This window comes from Nelumbo lutea, chromosome 1 (assembly GCF_056320005.1).
Source record: "Nelumbo lutea isolate HS-2025 chromosome 1, American lotus-T2T, whole genome shotgun sequence".
Classification (NCBI taxonomy): Eukaryota; Viridiplantae; Streptophyta; class Magnoliopsida; order Proteales; family Nelumbonaceae; genus Nelumbo; species Nelumbo lutea.
Window position 1 is genome coordinate 18,232,597 of NC_142684.1, and position 24,128 is coordinate 18,256,724.

Genomic DNA, 24,128 nt, shown 5'->3' on the forward strand with positions numbered 1-24,128 from the left:
AAAAGAGAAGGGAAACAAATAAAATAACATATTATATATTTAAATTATATAAAACATATATTTTTTGTTATACTATTTATTATCAAGTTGGCTCGCTCTTGGGCGAAGTATTTTTGAGAAAGCATGAGCCTGGCCCAAAAAATGTTGGGTCTATTGTTTTAGGTCCAAGCCTGAGCTCATGGGTCTAAATTCATGTCCAAGGCTCCAAGCCTAACTTAGAGTAGGCCGGGCTAGCCCATGAACATATCTAGTCCTCACAAAGTCACACCCACCTAATAACACTTCTAATTATGTATATGGAACATCTGGAATGAAATCATACAAGTATGGGAAATGTTCTTGATGTGTGATTGTGATGGGGTGTGAAGAGGGTGAGGGCTTTTTAGTGAGGAAGAAATAGAAACCCACACATTTATCCAGTTCCTTGGATAAACACAATTTATTTCTCTTGCCATTCATCCTGAAACCATGGCCTTTGTGTTAAAACCGTAGTGGCTAGACCACTCACCTCTACATGCCAATGCCTCAGTACTGATTGTTTTCCCTTTACAAAAATATTGAACTTGTTTTATTGTTTCCCTTTTACAAAAATATTGTACCGTTTGATATAGCTTTGCCATGATTGTGATGAAAACATGTGTAACTAATAATAGCTGTGCCACGTACTATTTGTACTCTTAAGTATAAAAATTGAGTGGGTGTTTGGCATTAATGCCATTTTTTGAGAAAATGGTGCCACATCTACACCACATAAAAAAAAAAAAAGCAGTGTTTTAGAAAACGTCCTCTTATTTGAGCAATGATGTGGTTTGAAGCAATTGTTTTCACAAAAGACAGGTCATTGCTGCCAGTGGTACAATGATGTGACATCATTTTGGACATTGGATAATTGACCAATAATTCTATAACACTGGTATTAAACAAAACTAATTTTATTTTCCCAAAAAAACAGCCTATGTGGCAAGCAGCACTGCCTCCAATGAGAAAACGGTGCTTATAATTCACACATGCCCAGCACCATTTTTATGAGAAAATGGTGTAGTATTTTCCGTACCAATGCCAAACACCTACCGAAAGATCTCAACCTTCATCTCCTCTCAAGAGCCCTGAAGCAACGTTATCCATGGTCCTTAGTGTTTAAATTTGACCATCCAATGTCTTTCTAGTAACATAGAACCAAAAAGTATCATAAAAAACATTTATTTATAAATTTCACGAGAATTTTAAGATTTGTATGGGCCGTTCCATAAGATTTGTATTTTGTAGTTTCCTAAGCATATAAAAGTTACAAAGAGAAAGAATCTTGATAATGTACCAACACAAACAAAGTTGGGCTTCAAACTACACATTTTGTATAGAAATGGCTTAAGTTGATTTTACCTTTTTTCTTTTTTTGGTTCTTTGCTGCACTATTTATTAAATGAAGACCATAGCATGTAGCTAGAGCTAGGTAGTAACAAGTTAAATTAACAAAAAAACAATCATTTTTATGTTTTTACTTATTTGTTGTTTATTAAAAAAGATAGGTCAAGAAATGGGATGAATTGATGGTGATCTAACTCTTCATTAGATTGGATGTCTCCACCATATAACTATATTAGCTTTCCTAAATCCACATTCCATTTATTTCTTATTGGGTTAGGTCTCATTTGTTTTTTTTGGAGGTTATTTATTTAGGTAAATGCACTTATTCTCCACAAATATTTTCTTATCTAGGTAAGTATAATTATTAATATATTTTTTAATCTTCAGGTAAAATTAAATAATAACTGTGTATAGATTATTTATAAAAATATCATTATTCATGAGACAATATTGTCCCATCATATCTTAGCAATTCTATTGATAGCACAAAAGTTATTTACTTTATCCAAACAACTGATATACTCGGTTACTTTTCGGAAGACTCACCAATACTAAAAAATAAATGCAAAGTCTTGTGCTGACCGATTTACCTACCCCGATTTATGAATGAGGATTTAAAGTAACAGCCACTCTACATTAAACTTAGAAGTCTAAAAAGCTTTCCAATTGGGCTGTGTTTGGACTTAACTGCATCCATTAATTCCATATCTGACCTGATCATATATATATATATATATATACCCTAATAAAGGGCCGTACGGGGTTTGGACGGTGTCGTAGAACTGAGAAAAAGTTTCTATAGCTGATGCTTGGCTTCTGTCCCTAACTTCCAAACTAGAACATGTCCAATCCAGAACTTCTTTTGGTGGGTCCCGTATCCATTTTCATGTCTCCATCTCAGACATAGGCCACTCGTTGCTCATCCGGAAACCTTCTACCCAACGTGGTGGACCCCATCAAAGGAAGATGCCTAACCCTAAAGGCCAGGGCCCATACCCATACCCATACCCATAAGGCCATAACATCCTTTTTCTTGCATCCATTTATATAAATATCCATGGCGCCTATTATAAGAAAATAATAATAATAATAATGTTAATAATAATTAGCCCATTATAATTCAACAACTTCGCTGAAATGAGCCACGTGTCTCTTGTACAGAAGATCAAGGCCTATTTGTTCTCTTGAATTGTAATCCCAAGTTCTCGTACCAGAGACTCATGAAAGGCCTCGAGTGGTTGTTGTTCCTTGTTGCTTGGTGCTACGCTGCCACCAAGGGAATCATCCTCTTCTGATCCGGACTCGCGCAGTGTAAAGATTTAGGATCTCCTGCTAACAAGATATGTTCCAATACCCTACCAACGAATCTGACACCGCACATCAAAATTTGACATGTCATATATGAGATGTGCGGTGTCAGATTCTATTGGTAGGGGGTGTCCACAGAAACCTGTATCAATAGATTCCCTATTACCGGACGTAACGTTCTCTCTAGTCTCTGAAGTTTGGATTTTGGACTCTAGGCCTACGGGAAGTACAGTTCTATACGGCCTAGGATGTCTTTACTGTGTATCCTATCTTAATCCGGCTGTTTTGTTCTTTTCTAAGTTGTATTGACGAAAGTACCCCTCGAACGGAGCTCAAAAGTCTCCGGCCCGTGGGGCACATTCCCGAAAGATATTCAGAGAAATCATCAGCAGCGCTAGGTTCCTAGCCCATAGAATGAAGCACTGTGAACACGTGGATGCCTTTCGTGCCTCCATGTAAGATATTCAGCACGCCACGTATTACATCTATACAAACTCTTGACACGTAGGATCATTACTCATCGCTGAACGAATTATTTATGCAAAAAATTTGCAGGATGGTGGGATCCGGTTCTTGTTCTCTAGGTTCCAGTCATACGGTCCGTATCATCGGATGATCTCTTTATCAGATTCCAATCAGTGGGTCCGCGTCGTCTCACACAGACACGTGGGCAGAAGGAGTTGTGGGTTAACACGAAAGGTGTCAACCAGATTGTGACGCAACGATTTTTCTATGGGAATAAGAAAAGGAGTCGTTATAGAAGGGTGATCCATGCTTGTAAGCCAAAGCTTAAAACAGAAAAGCCTGGTTTGCCGCAGCAGCAGGTAGCAATTCTCATTTGTTGGTGTTGGTATAATCTCTTCAGTCTCCTCTTAGCACTAAAACTCTAGCGGGAGCCGCATAAACTGTTGTGGGCCCCTTCTGTTTGGCTGATTTTTAAAAGTTTATATTTCCATTAATTCCTGGTTTCTCCTTCCCTTCTCGTCTCTCGCTCTCCCTTTACAATTTGACCTCTCCCTTTAGTTTTTTCTTTCTGTTTGTTGTCTGGGGATTCTGCTTCTGGGAAAGTTAACTGATTTCGTTCTACTTTGGAGTTATCGATACTTTGATATCTCCTGCTTTGCTCTTCTCTGTATCTGGTTATCGTCCCAAGAACCTGTAAGTTGATCAACTTCAATCGACGGCTTTTCTTTTGGTTATTTTCTTTTCTGGGTTGTGTTTATGGATGAATTTAGTTTTCTGGGTCTGTGCTTCTGTTGCTTGTTTTGCTATGTTTGAATAGTTATGAGGTGAGGGTTTCCATGATCATATTATCTTATGTGTTGTTCAATTTTGTTTCTTTTCTTTTCTATTTCCTTTCTGTTTTTCTTTTCTTTTTGCCTGTTTCGGGAGGTGGGGTTTGTTGCAGGGGGTTTGCTTCTGTTGTGCTTTAAGTTTCTGATTGTCGTCGTGTTTATTCAACGAGCAGCTTAACAATGACTATCGTTTAAATTCCTTTCCCTAAAACCCTAGTAGTTACGTTATGCATCTCAGTTTAAATTACAGTTTGTTATGTTCAACTACAGAAACAATTGTGGGAGGCATGCTGAAATTCAACAGGCATTAGGGTCTTGGAGCTGACTGTTGAGAAATTGATATCGCTTCTGTCGTTTTAGATTTTAATTTGGATAAACTCAGTCCATTTAATAATTGAGAAGAGTTTTCTTTTATTTATTTGGATTGTGAGGTGAAAACGCGTTATAATTTATCTGTTTTGAGTTCGTAAATTTGTTGTCTTAATACCAGTCATTCGTGCCCCCTTGAGGCCTGAGTGCTATTTTCAGTGTCAATGCCTTCTGGTTCTGGTGCAACTCAAGGGGCATTAGGGAGATGTCTTCTATGTTTTCCATTACGACCGGGGACTGCACCACTTAACCTCAAATAATTGGGAACTTGGGACTAACTGAATGATGATTCAGCAACAGCAGTCAACTCAAGAAATGAATCATATAAGCTCTTACTTAAAAAGGCATTAAAATTGAGAACTTATGAAGAAAGATTGATAACTGGATATTATTATTTAAAAGTCAGTTTTTATCAATATTTTTTAAAAGATTCGATTTTCTAAAAGAAACTTCCCTGTTTCATTTTCTCTTTTAGTGAAAAGATTATTCGGCTTTAATATCAGACTACCGATATACTACTTGTGTTCAGATCATTCTCTTTTAGTGAAAAGAAATTTGTTGTTTTTTTTTTTTTTTGGTTAAAGAAATTATTCTTCAACTCTGTTCTAGTGTCATATGTCTTTTATAATCTTTATTTTGTTTTTTCTTCTGCACCTGTCCTTGATGACCAAGATTGTTTAAAAAGAAACTGAAAATATTTTATTTTTTTTTATAATTGAAAGAAATTTATTAATCAGCAATGGTAAATAGTACAATGTCCTCAAGGAGAAGCACGAGATGCAACCTCTCCAAGCTAGTTAAGTACAACTTTCCAATATACTAGAACAAGTCACAATGTAGCACAAAAAAGATCCTCCCTAGAAACCCCCTGTTTGGCCAAAGAAGCAACCATAGTATTAGTTGACCTACTTACCCATTTTACCTCAACTCTCATATTATTGGTTAACCACTTTACTTTTTTGATGAGGTCTTAGTAGCCCCAAATGGTAGCATCTAGGTTTAGAAGCCACTTTGTTACCACCTGAGAGTCCCCTTCAACTAGGAGAAGTTCCACCCCAAGCTGGTTCACAATCTGAATTCCTTCTACAACAGCTAGTATTTCTGCCCTTGTAGAGTTCCCCACTCCCACTAGTCCTGAGAATAAGGAGATGATGTTACTAACCTTATTCCTCAGGACACCCCCTATACCTGAAGGCCTAGGGTTACCTTGGCTGCTCCCATCAAAATTTAACTTGATCACACCTTCTGAAGGCGGATCCCATTCTAACAAACTTCTAGTCTTCTTTGTAGAAGTATTAGCTATTACTAACCAATTCCTCCATAGGTCATCAAAATAGAAATCAACAAATATATCCAAGGTTTTCAGCCAATGTATTGCTCTTGTTAGAGTACAGTCCTTCACTTCATCCAAGCTCCTTTCCTCTAAGAAGACTCTTGCATTTCCTTTCCTCCTAGAGAGTCCATAAGGTGGCTGCCTTGATACATTTCCACATTAACTTGCCTCTTCTAGTGTTCCATACAAAAAAAGATGGGTTGAATAACAAACTCAAATCAGATGGCAGAGACCACCTACCACCAAATAAACTAAGGCTCCAACTCCATAAGGCTGTAGCAAAGGAGCAGGAGATCAACAAATGGAAACTGTCCTCTTTCTGGGCCTTACACAAGGAACACCAGTTTGCGGAAAGACAAAGAAAGGGTCTCTTTTCCTACAAGTTTTCCAAAGTATTGATTTTTCCATAGTAGATTTCCCAGTAGAATACAACAATTTTTGGAGGAATAGGTTGTGCCCAAACTTTTTTAAAGGGGAACACTTGGGAATTGGGGTTGGAATTGAGGGATTTTAGAAAAGAAGAACAAGTAAAGGTACCTTTTGGAAGAAACTCTTTGATCAGAAGATGTGGGGTCCAAACAAACTGATTCAAGTAAATGAAGTAGCTTAGTGGCACAAATCAACTCACTATCCCTTAATCCCCTATGAAATCCAAAGTCCCAGTTTAAAGACATGGGAATGAACGGGTTCACTCACAAGAAAATTTGCAATTGGCTCATTTTTGTGAAGGGGGAGAGAATAAAGCAAGGGGAATTGATCTTTGAGGGGTTGATTACCCACCCAAACATTCTTCCAAAACCGAATAGAATCCCCAGAACAAGCATCACACCTGATAAGCCTGAAGAAGTGAGGGAGAATACCATGCATAGCCTTCCAAGGTGTTGTAAGGGTAGCTCGATGAGATATCTCGACATCCCAACCATTTACTCTGCAGCCATGAATACTTGACACCACCTCATGCCATAATCTCTCTCTCTCTCTCTCTCCCCCTCTCTCTCTCGGCCATCTCCATAACCACTTCCCTAGGAGGGCTTCATTCTTCCATACTATGTTCCCTACCCCTAGGCCCCCTTCTTCCTTAGGTTTATTAACTATCTCCCATCTAACCAGATGGTTCTTTTTCACCTCTTCCGGTTCCCACAGATAGTCCCTCATTACCTTCTCCGATTTCTTAGCCTCCCTTGAGGGAATCCTGAAAACTGAAAGGAAGTAGGTTGGAAGGTTGGCAATTGTGGCCCCAATCAAAGTCACCCTACCCCCTATTGTAATGTAATTCTTTTTCCAGGTTACTAAGCATTTATCAAATTTCTCTACAATAGGGGCTCAAAAACTACTTTCTTTAGGGTTAGCTCCTAAGGGGAGACCTAAGTAGGTCAAAGGCCAAGAAGAGGTGTTGCAACCTAAACACTTTGCAATGGATTCCATCTCCCAATCCTCCATATTTACTCCAACCACACAACATTTGTCAAAGTTTATCCTCAAGTTGGGGGCAAGCTCAAAGGCTCTTATTATCTTAAGGTTGTCCACCTTTCTTAAATCATTCCCTTCTCATAAAATAACAATATCATCAGCAAACTAAGGTGAGTTATTGGAATGCCTCTCCTCCCTATTCTCCAACCCTTTATTTGGCACTCCTCATCTGCTTTGGAGATCAATTTGCTAAGAACATCAGCAACAAGTGTAAAGAGGAAAAAGGAGAAAGTGGGTCACCTTGTCTTAAGCCTCTATTGGCTAGAAAGAAGTCCTTAAACCACTCCATTCACCAAGACTGAATAGTGACATGAATTTAAACATCCACTTATCCAATTACACCATTTGTCCCCAAATCCATGCCTTCTTAACACCTCCAACAAGAAACTCCAATCCACTAGTCCATAAGCCTTTTCCAAGTCCAATTTGCAAGTAAAGCCTTTTCTGCCAGATCTTCTCATCTCTTCCACACTTTCATTTGCAATGAGGATCTAATTTATAAGTTGTCTATCCTGTATAAAGGTTCCTTGTGCTTGGCTAATGAGAGAAGGGAGAACTGCTATGGTCCTCCTAGAGAGCACTTTTGCCAAAATCTTATAGATGCTAGTCACCAAGCTGATTGGCCGAAAATCTTTGGAGTGTTTGGCATTAGTCGTTTTAGGAACTGGAGCTAGAAAAGTGGCATCGATTCCAGGATTCACAATATGTTTATTCTCAAATTCTCTAATGGCTCCAGTTAAATCTTCTTTGATTATGTCCCAACAGTCTTGATAAAATGCTACTGTAAACATTTGGACCCGGTGCCTTAGCTTTACCCATAGAAATGATAGCTTATTTAATTTCCTCTTCCTCGATCATTCTTTCTAACCATCCCCTTTCTTACCATCATCCTTTGGGACTCTTTTGCATCTAAATCCTCAATTTGAGGTAGTAGTAGTCTAGCTTTTGCTTCCTCCACTCTTCCAAATTGATCCTTATTCCATTCTTTTATTTTGCCTCTCAACTTTTTTAATTTTTTTGTGGAATCTAACCCCATTCCATTTCACTCCCCTCATCTCTTCACTCCACCATTCCTTAACCTTAGAAAAGAAATCTGGATGTGTTAACCACATATTCTTAAAACTGAATGGTCTAGGTCCATTTCCAAGAGGCTCTTGTCCTACTTCTATGGGGCAATGGTCAGAGGTGGCCTTAGGTAAGGCCTTAGCCACTAAGCCTTTCCAATGGCTCTCCCAACCTTCATTGTTTACTTTTCCCTCCTCCATGATATATATATATTTTTTGGTTTTTGGAGATCAATACTTCCCAGGCTGATGGTTTCTCCAGATTCTGAATCCGAATCAGAAAATTCTTTGTCATTTGTCGACATGTCCAAAACTAAGTCGTGCAGCTTACTGCACTTCACACACCTCGGATTACGGTGATCCTGTGAAGATCGAGCCAGCTTCTTCGATGGGATCCACTGTAAGGAGCAGGACACCTTTGCGGAGCTGTTCGAGCAAAAGGAGGAGCTCAAGGAAGACGATGGTACACCTTGTTTTATGTCTGCCTGAGGTGCTCCCCCTGTCACGTGCTCCTTTAAGTCCTCACGTGCCAAATTAAGTCCTGGGTCAATTAATTTTGGCCCACTTAACTTAGATTTGGGTCAGCCACCATCAGATGTTCTAACAAGACCCCAGCCTGACCCGATGGTTTACCTCCCCCATTCTGTGGTTCAATTTGTACTACCAACGGGCCCTTCCCCTCACTTAAGCCATTCAAAATATCTTGCTTGGCGCCAGAAGCAACTACCTGATCTAAAGTTCTGTTGATTGTCATACCCTTATCTTGCATCACACGTTTTCTACTTATCTCCTGACTAAAATCTTTTGGGCTGCATAAAGGTTGTGTTTCCATTTTGGTGAAATTTCCTTGTCTTTTCTTTTTAACCAACTCCAATCTGCCACATAGCTCCATTTCCTCCACCTTTTCATCTTCCTCCTGCCTGGCCTCCCTCCAAAGGGTAGCTTCAATGGAAGACACTAACCAGACTGGTGAAAACAATCCATCCACAGCTACGGTCACCTTCCTTGGTATATCTTCTGGTTTTACTCCACCCAGTAGAATGGCTGCACTTCGCAGGTCACCCCAAAATACACCATCAAGGTGAGCTCCACACAACAAAGCAATTGAGTTTGCTGTCTCTTGATTGCAGAGATGGAAAGGCAAACCAATCACTCAAACAGTAACATTATCTTCCACTGAAAATGCTTTTGAATTGGAAGATGAAGACCACTTAAAGACTGAGAAGGTCCCCAGAGCATTTTGGATACATAAGGCTTTAACATTTACCTGGTTTTCAAGAGGGTTCAGAACTGCCTTAGCAAGATCAAACGGAGTTAAAATAAAGGTACTCCTTAGCCCCAGTTTGAACTTCAACAGTTCTGTAACTTTCCACCAGTCTGTCACCAACCCTGGCCTCAATAATTAGCATTCTTCCCCATTTTCCTGTTGTCCCATCTGCTACCAAGGAAGGATTCCTACTATTGTTTGCCATGGCCAAGAATTTCTTTTTTGGTTCCTCTTCCTTACACAGGATCTGGCTGCTAACTACTGGTCTTTGTTCACTTTCATCAATTTCCATCAACTCTTTTTTCTCCAGCTTCCTTCTATTTAGGAAATTTGTTAGTATACCACCTATCCCTATCCATCCTCGACCATTCTTCCCTTGAGGGAAACAAACCATTTACTTCCTTCCTTGAGAGAAATATTCAGTAAGAGATATGACTGCACCTTTTGCATTCCTCTTGTTCTCTATCACAAACCTCCTACCTGTCTCTGAGAAATTTTCTTTCCATTTTATCTGCTTCCCTTTAGCTGCTGCATCAGAAACAAACTCTTTCACCCAGTCAATCATCTCTGAGCCTTCCACAAGAACCGTGACCATGTTCTGTTCTCTTATTTTCAGACTCAGTCTTCCTTTGATCCATATTTCTCTAAAGAGAAGATCCTTAGCCTCTATCCTCAGGGAAGAGCTCCATTTTGCTTTCTCCATGAAGTCTCTACCCTCACGAAGCCTCTCTCCATTCTCCACGAAGCCTCCATTTTTTGTTTAGATCATAAACTGAAAATATTTTAGTAAATTAACTTACAGAAAATTTATTTAATCTGTGGTTTTACATGTCACTTATCCCTTCTGTGAACTTTCTAACCATTTCATCCTGTGTCATACATTATTTTTTATCCAGAAATCTCTTGATTAAATAAAAAGTCCCAAATTGGCATATCAAATAAACTAATGAAAGTAAGGTGAGAGATAAGCTATTGTTGATTCTAAGTGGATAGGAAACATGAAAGAAAGGATATCCTATGAAGATGGAACAAATGAGAGAGTGGCAGGGCAAGCTACAGAAGAATATTTGATGAAAAGAAAACTACATTTAGGTAGAGTCTCTACAGTACAACCCACACAACCTCTAAGCCAATATCTACACATGGTTGTCATGGGTTTTTTTTTTTTTTTCTTCTTTTAATCAACAAGGGCAGGATGCTATATGATGGAAGATCAAGATATAAAAGAAAGGAGACCTTATGAGGATGCAACAGGATGGGAAGGTGACAAGGAAAAGCTAAACAAGAATATATGATGAAGAAAAAACTACATTTGGCTAGAGTATCTTCAGTACAACCTACACAATTGTAAGCTGCTCCCCGCCCTCCCCACGCATGTTGTAAGTCAACATGATGCTTCATGAGTTGGGCTTTTTTCCTTTAGAAACATTTTTAGGTGGAAAATAGGATTACAAGTATGATACCCTGGATATGTCCGCATGGGTCACTGCAGCCATGTCCTGTTGTATCTGGGTAACATAGATTTAAAACAACCTTATGATCCATGGTGGGACTAGGACCCATATTCCCTGTCTATAGATCACAGGCTTGTCCATTGGCCTAAGCCCTCATCTTTGTTTCCCAAGCATGTCCAAATTGTTCAAGGGAGCAAAGCAAGGTGTCATAAGCCCTGTATGTACAGGGGCCTAAAAGTCATTAAAAGACAATATGTAATAATGTAATCGCTCATAATTTAACAATGGATATGGCATTAAACAGAATAGAATGGAAAAATAGGCTTCATGTTGAGTAGCGGATCCAATGTAGTTGGGATAAGGGTTAGATGATGATGATAATGATGATGTAATAATTAAATGGAGGGGGGTGCAAATAAAGAAATGGCTTATGGAGAGAGCACTTCATGACATTTAGGAAATTGTTTACTGTTTATCAAACCAATCATGCCAAAATGCAATATGGATTTCATGAACTTTACATATATCTATATCTATATGTATGTATGTATGTAATCATGCCAAAATGCAATATGGATTTCATGAACTTTACATATATCTATATCTATATGTATGTATGTAAAGCCACTTACCTAATTACACCATCAATAGCTCTTTTTTTTTTTCGGAGTTGGAATCTAGATGGAAGTCTAGAAAAGGTGAAGGTGCCTGAATAGATTTCGGTGAAGAAGATGGGAGCACTTGTCCACCTTAACTTTTATTTCATGTTTCTGTGAAGACAGCTAGAATATTTCCACCCTTTATGCATGAACATAAATGTAATAACATATTGTGAGTTGTGGTCGGGTGTTGGTTCATGTTGATGGAGAAGCAAGTTTGAGGTTATTTGTGTCAGGTCGGGAGGATGTTGAAGTGGATGAAGGGTGCTACAGGAAAGTCTGGTTGGCAGGTCATAGGAACTGAGTTTGAGGTTGAGAAGGTTGAATCTAGGGCATCGTTTGAGTGGGGAAAGATGAGAGTATTGGGAGTTAGGAAGTAAAATGGAGGTCTGTTTTTATTCATGTTCCATAACAGAGTGTGCAGAGTGGGTCTTGGAATTAGAGAAAACTAAAGACAGGGAGTGTGATCTTAGGCCAAATTGGAGGTTTTTGGCAGCAGGCGCAATCAATGAAGTTAGGAATGTTTTGTGGTTAGGGGTGGTGGGTATCCCTCTCCATGCCTCGAGTCTTGAAGTTCGATGATAAAAATAGGACTTGGGAGAAGATGGACATGGCTAGAATACTGATAGAAGTCTTGTGGTAATTTCCTGAAGGTGATTGGATTGGAGGGAAAGGTGGAAATTGAGGGGAAGAAATTAAGGTGGAGAGGATTTGTGAGGGATACGTAGAATACAAGAATGCAAGGGGAAGTAAATTGAAGAATTGGGTGGGAGGCTTTTGAGAGAAGAAGGCGAACAGATGATTTTGGGTTTTAGGGAGGAAAGACATTTGAGTGGGGACCACCTTATTAAGGAAAAGAAAAGAGATGCTTCAATTTTGGAGGTGAACCTGACTGTTGCTCATCCTTCAACATCTTAGTGTAGTAGTGATGCTGCAGTTAGGCCTGGTGTTGGCATCACAAGTAGGGCGGAAGTAAGAGTGGAGAAGGTGGCGTTTGTTGCAAAGAAAGGAACTCATGATATGGCTGATTGTTGAGGTGCTCATCAGAGATGTCCAGGAGTCAACTAGTTCAAATCCAGTTTCAATTTTTCCCTCTGATTACTTCTCTCTGAGTCGTGTTGGTGCTATTTTGGGGTCTGGAGTTGTTAGCATAAGTGTGGCGGAAGTCATTTTTGAGGCAGACTTGAGTGTAGTTGTGGGGGTTGTTACAGATGTGCTGTCAAGTGATTCCTTTGACTGTGGTCATGAAGGGGTTCCCATAGTTGAGGCGAGCTCTAATCATGTAAACTCAGAATCTGGGGTGGGGGATTCTTTTGAGGAAGCCAAGGGTAAGGATAAGTCTGAATTGTTTTTTGAAGTGGTAGTTGGGAGGATTGGTTTTGAACTTGGTTAGAGGAGGTATGAGGCTATGACAGTTGCTTTTGCTGAAGACGGCACCCTTGAAGAAGTCTAGAAGCTCGAATAAGTTGCATCTTGTCAATGTAACAAAGGTTTTTTCATGTCTTAAAGATGGTCTTGTTGGAATGGGTCCTAGCAACAAGTATAAGAGGTTATACAAAACAAAAGGGTTAAATGCTGTATATAGGATTCAACCGGTTGTTGGTAAGGAGATTTAGGACGATAGACAGAATTTAAGCAATGATTTTAACAAAGAGTTGGACTTTAGGATTCAAGTGAATGAAGTGGTGGAATCAGGGGAGATAAGGTTTAGTTTGGTTGGAGAGGAGGGGGCTGAAGGCACAAGGATGAAAATAAAGGCAGTGACTGCAAACCTTGACAATTTGAATTTAGAAGACAAAAGAGTGGATTTGGAAAAAATTGTCAATAAGGAGGTTCAAATCAGCAAATTGTTGGGTTTGTCCTTAGGTGGCAAGGAGTTCACTAGAAGAGTTTTTTGGAATGGGAAAAAAAGAAAAGCACAGTGATCCTGTTCATGCTAACAGTAGCCACGTTGACGAGTTGGAGGATGTGGATGAGTGATTTTTAAAATTGGGTTGCAAATTGGTGGGGGGAGATTGGTTCTTTATTTGTAATGGGGGTCAGAGAGTGGTAATATATGGATTTGTTGTATATGGGCGGGTTTGTTTAAATGAGTTGGGTGGTTTGTTGTCTGATTTCCCTGTTGTATGACTTCGGTCGTATTCTCTCTTTTATTTTAATGAATTTTTATTTTACTATCCAAAAAAATAGACTTTGAATAATCTTGAGTGCTACCTTTTGAATTTGTTTTACCCATAATCTTAGTTGTTACCATGGATGATTGTAAAGGAATTATGAAGAATGGCAGCCTCCTAGTAATAATAGGGTGAAATTGAACTTTGATGGGAGCTCACAAGGCAACCTAGGCCCATCAGGAGTTGGAGGAGTAATCAGGAATGACAATGATTTGATTTTGGCTATTTTCTCCTGTCCAATTGGCTTGGCTGAACAGTATGGTCTAGGAGTATCAAGTATGACCTCACAGGCATGCCTTAAGGGAGATTGAATGTGTTACTATGGATATTGTGGCAATCTTTAGATGGGTTAACAGATCAGCTAATGGATTGGCTGGTTCCTTTGCTAAGCAATGGGTCTCAAGGGATCAAGTGTTTTGGGTTGTGGTTTAATGCTTTAGCTTTTTTCTGGGTTGTTCTAGCTTGACTTGTATGTTGTATTTCTGCTCATTATTTAATGAAACCTTTCCTTAATTCTGCTAATAGCCTCGCTGATGCATTAGCTACACATTGGACTGCAAAAGATGTTTTGGCATGGGGGACACCACACAGGATAAGGGATTGAATTGTAACACAATGTGTTAATGTTAATAGTGTATGATTTTCTTGCAGTAACTCTAGGCTGAGTTGTATCCTGTTTTATTGGTCCTCTGTTTCCATTTTTTTGGCAATGAGGTTACATTTTTTTTTTGTCATTTGTCAAATCACCAACAGTTGTTGATCCCCCTCAAAAAAAAAAAAAAAAAAAGGTCAAGTTGTTTCTTATGTATGCTGATGTACTCAAATATATGTTTAAGATGTCCCATCAATGTCCTTAAGTAGCTTAACCTTTCCTTGTAAGATGAATATTTTCTCATCTACTGAATATAACTATAGGATCCTTCAGCATGACTCGAGCGAAGGGTCCTAACACTTCTGTAGATTATACCTATAATTTAGATGTTTAGAGTTCATCTATGAGCTATTATAACCAGATCCAAGAGTCCTACTTAGTGCACACCAGGGTTTCTAGCCGTAATAGTTATGCTTTATGAACAATTATACCCCTTAGATTTGTTGCAGTGAATGAATTTATTCTGTGCTTGGGCGTCTTCTATTACTAATGGGGGTATTAAATGGAGTATGTCCAAAGTTTTTTTAGAGGATTTCCATCGTGCTTATTTTTAGATCTTGCATGGTCCTTTTTATTAACTGACTGATAGAGAATTTGTTTGACAGGCATCTATCTTGGTTATTTCACATCTAATTTCTTCATCTCTTGACTAGATAGTACAGGTAAATGAATGGATCCCCATTTTATGCAATTGACTGAACTTCTGAAATCTGAATGTCTCTAGGTAAGGTGTATTGCCAGCTTGGAGTGAGCACTCTCCCTTCTCATCACCCAAAGAAAGCCTGCCTATTTCGCAAGGTGTATTATGTTCAATATGGATTTGAATTGTAAAGGAATAACCTGGGTTGGGAACATATACCAGAGGGTTGAAGCTATATGCATGGAGGTCGAAGGTATTATAACTCAGGTATATTTGCTTTTTTTTCCCTCTTTCCTTCTTTGCATTCCTGCTTCCATGTATGTGGTCAAATGGCTTTTCTTTTATGAGTTTATCCATGTTCTTTGACGTGAGTTTTTTTTTTTTCTTTAATTCAATAAATGCAGTAATTCATGCTTTGTATGTCTTTGTGGGTGTGTTATGTGTGTACACATGTCATAATATGGATTATTGAATTGGTAGGTTTGACTTGGTTGGATTCCTTTTCTGGGCAGGAAGCATTACAATTTGTGGAAGATCAGGTCGAATCTGTTGGAGTAAGTGTTAAAAAATTTTGTGCAGAAGTAATGCAAGATTTACACCCTCCATCAACTGAAGATCCTGTGAAAGGTGGAAATGACTTAGATATGAAACAAAATGCTGATGATGAGATCCATAGCAAGTCAAAAGAAGATAGTTTGAAGGACCTTATAAGGGAGAAACAATCTGTGCTCAAGGAGTTGATGACCCTTAAGAAGTTAGATGATGTTAGTTTAGAAGATCCCAAAATGGAGAGGCAATCTGCCCCTAAGGAGGAGTTGGTGGTAGTTGTTCTTGAGGGGAAAGGTTTGAGTCATACATCATTGTTTGATGGAAACTGTGATGTAAATCCTTTGCCCCCTCAATCCTCTGTGGATCCCATCAAAAGAGCAGATGCGGGTTGGTCATTTGAACAGGGTAATAATGATGACGTTGCCGTGTGCAAGAAGTCAAGCATTGGTATCATTGAAAATCCTGTAAAGGAGTCACAGTCCGAGGTGATTGCTTCCTTAGGAGAGGATCTGAGTGGAATGTCGCTATTTAGTAGAGTTGCCAATGAAAACCACGAGAAGGCATGTGGTATGCTCACCAAATCATCTTCAGTTGAAATTGCACGTCATAATTCTGCCTCAAAAGCAATTCATATTGATTCTTCAGATGTGACTTGGCATTGTCCTGATATTTCAAATGCTCCATCTTCTGATTTGAGTCTTCCAGTTATCTCCTGTCAGAAGGACTTAGCAGACATTGTACCAATCCCTTCCAGAAAGATTCTACTTGTGGAATCAAATGGTGATTATTTCCATGTTTACTTTTGTGTATGTGCATATCTGTGTTACCTTCATTGGCAAATAGTGTTTTAGTTTCGTAGAATGCAGTAAATTATTTTTGATGGGATCTTCTGGGGATGGGCATGAATACTGTAATGATTGTGATGCAAAGGCTTTTAAATTAAAATGCATGCCAAAGAATTAGATACTTTTCAGCTTTTCCCTCTTGTTGTGTGTGTCCCTTTGTCTTAATTATTCTAACCAGTGGAGTTAACGTGGTTTAATATTAATCCATTGCCTTCTTGTAAGACGTAATATATCTTCAATGTTAAATCACATATTGACTGATGCCGGGGACTGATACAGGGAATTCGGGTGGCCAAAGTGTGGATGTGGCAGAGGAAAATTCTGTTACTGACCCAGGTACAGAGATGGACACAGCATTTGATAATAGAAGGCTTGACGAAAGTTGTGTAGTGGTGGATAGCAATGAAATTTGCTTTGTTTCTCCGAGAGCCAGCAAGCACAGATCATACAAGGTTCTCTCTCTCTCTCTCTCTCTCTCTCTAGCACATACAATTATTAACTGCAAACGTTGTTTACCAGAAAAAAATCTGTGATGCCTTTGCTTCAAAGATGAGGTCAGGGAAGAAGCAGGAATATGAGCAGCTGGCTATCTGTTACGAAGACCATACACCAACCAACCAACAAAGAGCAGAATGTTCTACACTATCCAATCTCACCAGGGACTTGGATTTAAAAACTTTGCCATCCACCGATTTATGTGATTCTGAGTGGGAACTTCTGTAGATAATGAGAAGTACTATGTGAATAACGATGCAACACTACTGGTTCTCTGGCCTGGTCAAGGTGGGGATGTTGCTATTTCTACATCAATAATTGCGGCTATGGTGCTGTCTTTAAATATAAATATATAAAACTCAAACTGAGGTAGGCAGAGTAGGCAGAGGAGTGAAAACTCGTTGGTGATGGATTAGGAAAGGTCTTCCATGAAATGATTACCTGTTCTTTGGGGTAACCACCTTATGAAATACTCATTCAGGACGCACGATATTGTATTTATGTTTTTCACTTTTTTCTGATTATGAAAGTTGATCATGAGCTTTATCCTCAAGTGATACTTGCACTTGTTGTCCTAAGCATTTTCTGCTGGTGGTATTCTTGATGTTGGGTGCAATTCTGTTTACTTTTCTCTTTCTTGGGGGATTAAGTTGATGAAATCTTCCTTGTTTTCTTGTCATCTTGGGCTGATTGACCAAATGTTTACAATGCCATTACATTGCTGTTTGACCTCATTGATCAGGGTCTTGACGGATCAGAGGCTGATCCTCCATCTGGTTGTATTGCTGGAGCTTATTTCAAATCTTGATCTCCGTTGTGGTTAACACTTAACAGTTAGACCCATTAAACAAATTTCCCTCCCATTTGGGTTTTCAGGTACTGATTCAGAAATTGCATTTCCAAGTTGTTTTTGAAAGGAAAAAGTGAGAATTATTATTGTCGTCGTTCTTGTACGTTATGTCGATTATAGAATCTGAACGATTATTGCCCCGCAGGTTTCTAGTTTTTATCCTCATGTGGGATTAATTTTTCTTTGGTAATTACATGTGGGATGGATTAAATTCTGGCATTTTTCATCTCTGATTAACGGAACACATGATCTTGATCTTTGAGTTTTGCCAACACGAACCATTGTCCTGTGTGAAGGTATCCAAGTTTTTTAATTTCTTCAAAATTCTTGTCATCAGTGTTGTTATTTGAACCTAGCTGAGCAGATTATGTCCCCCTGTTCTGTTCTCTTTAGGCCATGACTATAGATTCGAGATAGACATTTGCTAACCTTACCGGCGGCTTACCCTAAGTTCCTATCTGATTCAATTCCATGGAAAACGGTCAAATTGTACGGAAACAAGGTTTATGTTTGTTATGTTCATTGAGAAGGTTTAGATCTTGGAGGGTGCCTTCTAAATTGGATTTTTTTTCTCATTCACTAATACCTGGCAAAGCAACAAGCTAAGAAAGCTGTTGTCTACAAAAGAAAGAAAAGCAAGCAGGAGAGTGTTGGTGTAGGCTTTCCGGTTTAATCCATTAATGGGTTGGTAAACAATCATGCTTTAGAGTTTAAGAGAGCTTTTATGATATCCCCCCTCAAATAAGATTAAAAATTAGCAAAAATGAGCACTGAATCAGAAGAGAAGAACTACAAAATATCCCTAGAGGTTTCTAGGATGGTGAAGGCATACAAGAGCATGTTCCATGTATCGGGTAATCCAGGGAGGCACCAGTGGCTACAGTCAGCGTAGAGCTGGGGTTGCATTCTCTGCTCCTCTGTCAATAACACTCCTTGCTTGGCTGTGTAAACTGTTGGATGTGCGTCTCTACGGTATTGTGATAGCCTCGTGATATTCAAGTACTTGACTGGTGTTCTCATCTCTCTAATCGTTTTCTCCACAATCGCTACCACTTGCCTTGGAAAAGATGTCGCATAGGATTCATCCATGATCGGTTGCGTTTGGTTGTAACACCATTGCCGTCTGGAACAATTTCCATTTGAATTCAGAAAGAGTTAATTGGGAAAAAGATTTTTCTTTTTTCTCAAAATCCAAAAACAATGAAAGATCTCACCATGACTTTAAAAGAGAAGAGGAACAAAAAAAATATATTGTATATATATTTTTTGAAATATAATATACTATCAATTTGGGTTCATATGAGAAAGCCTAAGCACTACTCAAAAAAAGTCAGACCTGGTGTTTTGGGCCTGAGCCCAAGCCCGTGAGTCTAAATTCATATCCGAGCCCGACTTACAATGGGCTGGGTTGAGCTGGGCTGTCAGGCTACCCAGCCCATGAACAGGTCTAGTAATAACTGGTAGAGTGGTAGGTGGGAGCCACTGATACATTTAGGGTCCGTTTGGTTCACAGTCAGAATTGAGATCGGAATTGGAATGTTTCCATAGTCTGGTTCAAACAGGAATTGGAATGTGAATTTGAATAAACTGGAATAGGATTCCATTCCCAATGGGGGGAGGGAATGACCATTCCATCAAGAATGGGAATGGGATTCTGGTTCCATCCAATCAAACAGTTGGAATCGGAATGGTCCATTCTGATTCCAATTCCAAAACCCTATTCCTGTAAACTAAATGGGTCTTTACTGATTTACATACCCCTTGTGTTCTGGTGAGATACTCCTGAAGAAAACTGTAGTCTTGGTAGGATCAACGTTGTCTTCGATCCATTGGCTCCATGTTTTCAAGGCTGTCTCAAATTTGATTTCTACATCCAGGACCTTCAACATTTTCTTCTTGTACTCGACGAAATCCCACCTGTAATTGGTGAATATTACTTCATAAAATTTTGGTAAATGAAACCCTAAGAACCTCTGAAATGGTCCAGATGGGACACTTACGCTTGAAGCTTGCCACCATGCACCCACCAGTGGCCTGTGTTGAATACCATGATGTCAGCTCCTCGCCAGCTCTGGGCAGAGGCTGAAATTGTGTGGAGTTTTAGAATTCTCTTCCTCGATCGGGTTTCGTCCAGTTGCACTAGAAATGGACTCCAGTAGAACTCCAAAGTACAGTCATAGTCCTATATACAGCAGAGACAACACTATAAAGGTTTTCATATAACTTTTGAAGAAAACAAATGAGAGAGAGATGTCAATAGGTTGGGTACTCCGCTTTAAGAGTTTAGCTGTTACTATCATAATTATATAGCTAACAAATAATTGGGTTTGATTGGGTTAGAGGCGATCATCCCAATTAATAATTGGTTCGGTTTTGCATCTATGTCAAAGAACCGATTGATCCTGGGAACAGTGCTGGCACACCCCCCAATCGGACCCGAACCAGAACCATTGAGGGAAAGAGAGGGCCAACAGTCTAAGAAACCTTTTTGGAGATTACATGTCAGCCTATTCAGTCCATTGTTTCTCCTTAGGGGTGTCAATGGAGCGGTTTTGAGTTAGATTAGATCCGTCCATATCAAAATCAATTTGAACAGATTAGACATCAGGACATTGGACATACCGATTAAGACATTGAATTGGACCAATCCAGACTAATGGTTCAAAATATTTATTGGATTGGATTGGTCCTGATCCATTAGTAATGGATTTATAGTGGATGGGGTTGGACTGAACTAATATCCGGCCCATTGATAGAAGCTAAGAGTATGGGTGTCAATGGACCAGGTTCGGGTTCGGGTTGGACTACCCAATTTGAACAAATTGGGCTGTCCAATAAGACAAGAAGAATTTAACCATCGGTCCAAATTGATCCAAAGCATTTATTGAATTGGGTTGGACCTGATCCATCTGTAATGGATTTACATTGGACTGGTTCTGATTGGATCAAATCCGGTCCAATTGACACCCCTGTTATTGTCTTTTTGCTCAAAAAAAAATTGAGTACAATTTCTCTTTTACCCCACACGCATGGACATGCTCAAGGATGTTCCAAACAACCCAGGCTGTTAGGCTCCCAACAGCCAAAGTTTTTTCCCACTGAAAGCGTATACATAGAATGTAGGTACAAAACATATGAAACAACGTACACCACGTATAAATGTATAATTGATACTTGTCACAGACTGAATGTAAGTGAATGATAAGTGCAGTGCAATAAGCAAGGAAAGATAAGGGCCCAGAAATCCCTTCACCCAATTTGCATGAGAAACCACCTCTTCAACTTCAAAATTCTGCAAAAACAAACATTAAGTTTTTGATGATGTACGTACTAACCTCCTTGTCCTAGGACCCAAATTTTACAGGTAACCCATTCAGCATGCCTCAACACAAGCGGTTCACGTTTGCCATTTGGCTACTATTTTGCCACAGCAGATAACAGGTGGATCGTCCGCAAGTGACCCAATTATGACTCGGGCGAGGCATGAACCGTCAAACCCGAGTTCACCCACGCTTCCATACTTGTTGAGATGGATGAATACTTGAAAAGACTACTGGTTTTAATTTCCATTTGGTACATTGTATCACTCCTCCGAAGTTTGCAAAAAAACATGTTTCTATGCATGGTTTTAATTGCCAACTCACTAACCCAGAGTCTCAGGCTTTGTTTTGTGTGAGTTTATCAATTATTATGCATGATTTTGATTAATAGCCTTTAATTAATTTTTCATGGAACCCAGATATAGTCGATTGATATCCCTAACAGTGACAGACACAGAGAAACAATCTAATCTAATTAGACAAAAATTAAACGAAGATGAAACAAAAAGAAGAGGAGAAGGAAGAGACAAAGATTCATATGCAACGACTGGTCTTACCATGGCTTTGAAGACCTTATACACTCCACTTCGATCATTTACTTGGGCTCGTGATGAAGGGATAACAGAATACAGCAGGCAAGCAAGAGACTCCCACTGGTTTCTATTGAGCGAGTCTCCAACTATGACCACTCTCTTCCCTCTTAATCTCTCCAGCATCTCCTTTCCATTGAACCTAACAGCATCTTACATTTTACAGTATTAACTTCCTTTCCAATCCTCGCTGAAAACTCAAAGTTGAAGCTATTACAGCACAGAACTCTTGAAGTTGGCTTCACGTTATTTGCTTACCTGGGAATGTTGCAGTTCTTAGCCTCCCACCTCCACTTCTCGTACTCAAAATCCGGCCTCCCGTTCCTTCGGCAGCTCACCTGGTCGCTCAGGAATGGGCACTGAGTTGCTTCATAAAGTGGTTCTCCGTCTGGAACGTAAACCCAGTGGCCGTCGAACATGTCGCAGTGCTTCTGCTCGGTACGATGACTTTGATTCGTATGTTGGGCATTCTCATCGATTCCGATGTTGGACATCAAGAACTCCTCGCCGGTATTGTGGGTTTCATTGCGAAGAACCTTGGACGACGCTGAAACTTCTGTTGCTGCTGTGGTTGTTACTTGTGATGAAGTCTCTATGCCTCCGAGAGATGCAAATATAGGGCGAGTAGTGTGTTTGTGAGTGTAAAACCAGGCGAGAATAAAACAGCCCAGGAAGCTTAAGGAAAAGCAGAGCTTCCATTGTTCTTTAATGGGGGCTGGGGTGGTGGTGGTTGTCTTCATGGGTCCTTGCCCTGGTAATAACCTATGTCTATCAACACCACTGTTGAATGTTGATAGCCCAAAACTTTTGTAGGGATGCCGGAGACACGGGTGAGGGTTTGTTAGTTTTATGGTTCGTTAGAGGTGGGTTTTAATGAGTGTGAGACTCTGAGGGGCCGTTTGAAAACAGCTGAAGTGAGTCCTGTTGGGATAGGCACGCACGGTGAGCACACTAGGTATATGCGTTTTTCATATATACCCCACGGTGTGAGGATGAAATCCGGATTCTTATAATTATCAAAGCGTTTTTCGTGCTCAGAAGTGTGTATGTATCCGGTATCCGCCGGAGTGGCTGAACCTAATGAATTCTTAATTTAGAGGTTGGGAGTTCTGGACTGAATTCTTCAATTGAAAATGGGTTGAATGTTATATAAAGTCTCATCCAGTGAAGGACAAGACAAGCCAATAAGTTCATTTACTTGAATCACTTCAGCCTTTTATCAAAGAGCTGGTTACAAGTTATCTATATTGAATAGGTTCCAACAAACACCCTAAACCATGAGATTCCAACAAAAATGTTGGTTTGTTATTGAAGTTTTTTTTGTAGATATATTGAAGGGTTATTTCATGAATGGCATCTTAGTAGTGTGGAATGTGGAGACCGGAGTAAGGGTTATTGTAATTGTTTAATTCCCATCGGGACAATAGGAGCCCTGCCATTCCTCTCCTTTTCCCAACCCTATCATTTTTATATATTTTGTGGGTTTTTTATGAATCATTTTTAAAATAACTCAAGTAGTCAATTAACTTTGAGTCTCCCCATTGACTCCCCATTAATTCTCTCTTCTATTTCTCATTTACTCATTTGATTATCTCTCCTCATTAATAATTTCATTAACTATCTCTCTTCCAACTAATTACTCCATTAGTTTTCTCTCATCTCAATTACTTCAATAAATTGCTTAAAATTCATTGACTCTTTTTTCCTTTTTTTATTTTATTCTCTCTCATCTCCTCATTAATCTAATTAACCAAAATCAATTTGCTGATGGGTGATCATTTCAGTCTGGCCTGGGCCCCGGGTCCACATCAGACCCACAAAATTCAGGGCCAAGCTTGGGCCTAGTACTTCAATGCTCGCACAGGCCAGCCCAACCCATAAACAAAGAACAGTTTAAAAGTTAGTTAATAAAAATATCATAAATAGTTAAATCATCTAAACAATGGGGGAGGGAGAGAGAGACTTCCATTGTTTATAGAAGAAAGAATTTCATTTATTTCTATAGGGGGACCTCTTCCATTTTTAGCCTATTTTGGCATATTTCTATAGGCATCTTCCATTATCAGCCTATTGTATTCTCAAGAGAGAGAGAAGTTTACTCTCATCAAAATTCCATTTATTTGTTTCATAGTCAAATTTTATTTAATTGCTTAATTGTTAGAAAATTATAATTTAAAACCTAATAACAAAAAAATAAGAAAAAATATTGAAGTTAATGTTAAATATTAAATTAAAAAATAGTAGTTCATAAATTAAAAAATAAAATACATTTGAGTACTCTTTAAAAATAACTAATATTAAAGGATAATTAAAATTAATAATGAAAAGTAAAAACATTTAAAAATAACAAAACAAACCATTTGCATTCCATATAAAAATTATTTGAAATAGTAAAACTAATAATGGGACAATTAGAAATGTCATAAGAC

The 24,128-nt window shown here is 39.0% G+C and overlaps 2 protein-coding genes across 8 annotated transcripts; one reads left to right on the forward strand and one right to left on the reverse strand.

Moving 5' to 3' along the window:
- The first annotated feature begins 3,228 nt into the window (after positions 1–3,228).
- LOC148873786 (uncharacterized) lies at positions 3,229–17,492 on the forward strand. 7 transcript variants are annotated; one of them, XM_088949818.1, is made up of 6 exons: positions 3,394–3,831; positions 15,135–15,317; positions 15,567–16,166; positions 16,305–16,379; positions 16,724–16,896; positions 16,964–17,492. In XM_088949818.1, the coding sequence occupies exons 2-6, from the start codon at positions 15,287–15,289 to the stop codon at positions 17,165–17,167; spliced, it is 1,083 nt and encodes a 360-aa protein (XP_088805944.1). In that variant the 5' UTR covers positions 3,394–3,831; positions 15,135–15,286; the 3' UTR covers positions 17,168–17,492. The 7 variants fall into 7 exon arrangements, with proteins under 7 accessions (XP_088805906.1, XP_088805944.1, XP_088805937.1 ...); XM_088949811.1 differs by having other exon boundaries at positions 3,394–3,497; positions 15,563–16,166; XM_088949803.1 differs by having other exon boundaries at positions 3,440–3,831; positions 15,563–16,166.
- A 953-nt stretch (positions 17,493–18,445) lies between these two features.
- On the reverse strand, positions 18,446–22,482 carry LOC148873787 (protein trichome birefringence-like 36). Its single transcript, XM_088967033.1, has 5 exons — positions 21,958–22,482; positions 21,667–21,841; positions 19,790–19,971; positions 19,548–19,706; positions 18,446–18,912 (listed from the first exon to the last, which is right to left on the reverse strand). Exons 1-5 carry the CDS (start codon positions 22,437–22,439, stop codon positions 18,579–18,581), a joined length of 1,332 nt encoding a protein of 443 aa, XP_088823159.1. The 5' UTR covers positions 22,440–22,482; the 3' UTR covers positions 18,446–18,578.
- Positions 22,483–24,128: the final 1,646 nt, after the last annotated feature.